Source organism: Perca fluviatilis, chromosome 8, assembly GCF_010015445.1.
Source record: "Perca fluviatilis chromosome 8, GENO_Pfluv_1.0, whole genome shotgun sequence".
In the NCBI taxonomy this organism is placed as follows: domain Eukaryota; kingdom Metazoa; phylum Chordata; class Actinopteri; order Perciformes; family Percidae; genus Perca; species Perca fluviatilis.
The window spans coordinates 312,697-315,181 of NC_053119.1; the positions used below are offsets into that span (position 1 = coordinate 312,697).

At 48.9% G+C, this 2,485-nt stretch overlaps 1 protein-coding gene across 1 annotated transcript; it reads left to right on the forward strand.

Annotated features, from left to right (window-relative positions):
• Positions 1-574: 574 nt before the first annotated feature.
• LOC120564234 (nuclear pore complex protein Nup160-like) lies at positions 575-2,485 on the forward strand. Its single transcript, XM_039809075.1, has 6 exons — positions 575-743; positions 1,019-1,089; positions 1,360-1,516; positions 1,680-1,749; positions 2,074-2,172; positions 2,267-2,485. Exons 1-6 carry the CDS (start codon positions 733-735, stop codon positions 2,468-2,470), a joined length of 612 nt encoding a protein of 203 aa, XP_039665009.1. The 5' UTR covers positions 575-732; the 3' UTR covers positions 2,471-2,485.

Consider the following 2,485-nt stretch of genomic DNA (forward strand, 5'->3'; position numbering starts at 1 on the left):
GAGGAGGAGAGGGGGAACAGCTCTGTACTAGGTGTAGTGCAGGGAGATATGATCCACCGTGAGCACGCTGGATTTTATTTAGAAAATTAACCGGATGTTTTATTTTGCTTCTGTGCTCCACTTCCTGTCCCGTGTGCTGATTGCTGCGGAGCTCTCTGGAGTCCCGCAAAAATAGAAGCTCTGCCTATCTGCTCCAGAGGGCTGCGGACCGCCGGAGCAGTGCTGGAGTCGGAACGCAGCCGTTATGCAGCCAGTGGAAATGCACACATTATACACACAATGCACACACTGACTTTAATGGAAACCTTACGACTCCACCGCTGTTTCAGAGCCATTACGCATCCAGTAGAAATCCGGGGTTAGTGGTTGATACCCTAACCAGTGCTATTACCCAGTCCTTGATTCTCTACCATGGTGCAAAACTAAACAATATAACCATGTTTGTACACTCCTTCATTAGACACATCTGACCAAACACAGCAACCGTTAATAAAAGAACAAAGAAACCTCTCGTAACATGATCGTGTGTGTGTGTGTGTGTGTGTGTGTGTGTGTGTGTGTGTGTGTGTGTGTGTGTGTGTGTGTGTGTGTGTGTGTGTGACTCAGGTGTTTCTGGGTGGAGGCTCTCAGCTGCTGCAGCTCCAACAGGATCTGATTCCTCGCTGCTCCGGCCTCCTGTCGTCTTATTATCTCCTCAAACACATCAGCCAGAGCCTTGCCTCCTCTGTGCCCATGGACATCATGTGAGTACACAACAACAACTACACACAACAGGTGCAGTGTTTCCCCAGATCAGGAACTGGATCCACGGCACAGCTCTTATTTGAACAGAAAATACATCTCTTTTAAAGCTGGTTCTCCTGTTATTTCCTAAAAGTTTAGTCTGACACACGGAGCTCAGCTGACATGTTGATGTTGACGTGTTGATGCCGACGTGTTGATGTCGACGTGTTGATGCTGAGAGTATGAGAAACTTTGACACGTGTTTAAAGATGTTTTCTGACCTTTGACCTTCTAGAGACGCTAACCTGCAGCACCTCACCGTGTTGCAGCTGTCAGACACTCCGGCTCAGTCCTGCAACAGATCAGGTCAGATAACCTGTCTGTCTCTCTAACCTCTCTGTCTCTCTGTAACCTGTCTGTCTCTGTCTCAGTCCTGCAACAGATCAGGTCAGATAACCTGTCTGTCTCTCTAACCTCTCTGTCTCTCTGTAACCTGTCTGTCTCTGTCTCAGTCCTGCAACAGATCAGGTCAGATTCTTCTCTGTCTCTCTAACCTGTCTCTCTCTGTCTCTCTGTAACCTCTCTGTCTCTGTAACCTGTCTGTCTCTCTAACCTGTCTGTCTGTCTCTCTCTCAGTGCTGAGTCCTCAGACGGTGGTGGAGCTCTTCTATCAGACTGTAGGCAGGAAGGTGATCATCTCTCAGATGTACAGTCAGCAGCAGCATCAGGGGAACTCTCTGCTGCTCTGGACTCAGAGCATCTCCAACGTGGTCAACCTGCTGGCTCAGCTGCTGTATCCTTTATAACACAGACACACACACACACTCAGACACACACATGTACATGCGCACACACACTCAGACAGACAGACAGACCGACTCACACACTGAGACACACACACACATGTATACACAGACACAATAAGTGTGTGTTGAGTCTTAACCGATGTGTCCCAGTTGGCCCAGTAATCCTGGTTTCCAGTTCCCCGAGTGTCTGATGGCCAACTGTCAGTACACACAGCTGCAGGTGGGTTTCCCTGTATCTGTTAGCCTGGTCCTACCAGACTCTGGTACACTAGCCTGGTCCTACCAGACTCTGGTACACTAGCCTGGTCCTACCAGACTTTGGTACACTAGCCTGGTCCTACCAGACTCTGGTCCTGGTCCTACCAGACTCTGGTACACTAGCCCGGTATTTTCTGACCTGGACTATGAATCAGATGCGGAGCTTTGAGTGAAACATTTGGGAATCTGCTTTAAACGTTAGGTCTCTGCAGTTCACATGTTGCTAAATCTGCAGCCTCTGATTGGAGGAGAGCTCACGCACGCTGTCCACTGTGTCCCCCTGCAGGAATACGTGCGTCTGATTGGTCCGTGGTGTCAGGTGAACATCGGCTCGTGTCGCTTCATGCTGGGTCAGTGTTACCTGGCCAACGGGGAGGGACAGAAGGTCAGTGTCCTGAATATATATATATCGCCACTTTAATCTGTCAGCCGCTCTGTTTACATCCCCTCATCTTCTTCTTCTGTTGTTTCTTCTTCAGGCTCTGCAGTGTTTCCAGGAAGCAGCGACGGAGGTGGAGAAGGAGGACTTCCTGTTGAGACTGACAGGCAGCGAGGACGAAGACGCTGCTTCCACGCCCAGATTACAGTACTACAACAAGGTATTACAGTACTACAACAGGGTATTACAGTACTACAACAAGGTATTACAATATTACAACCAGTGTTGGGGAAGTTACTTTTAAAAAGTAGTGTTTGCT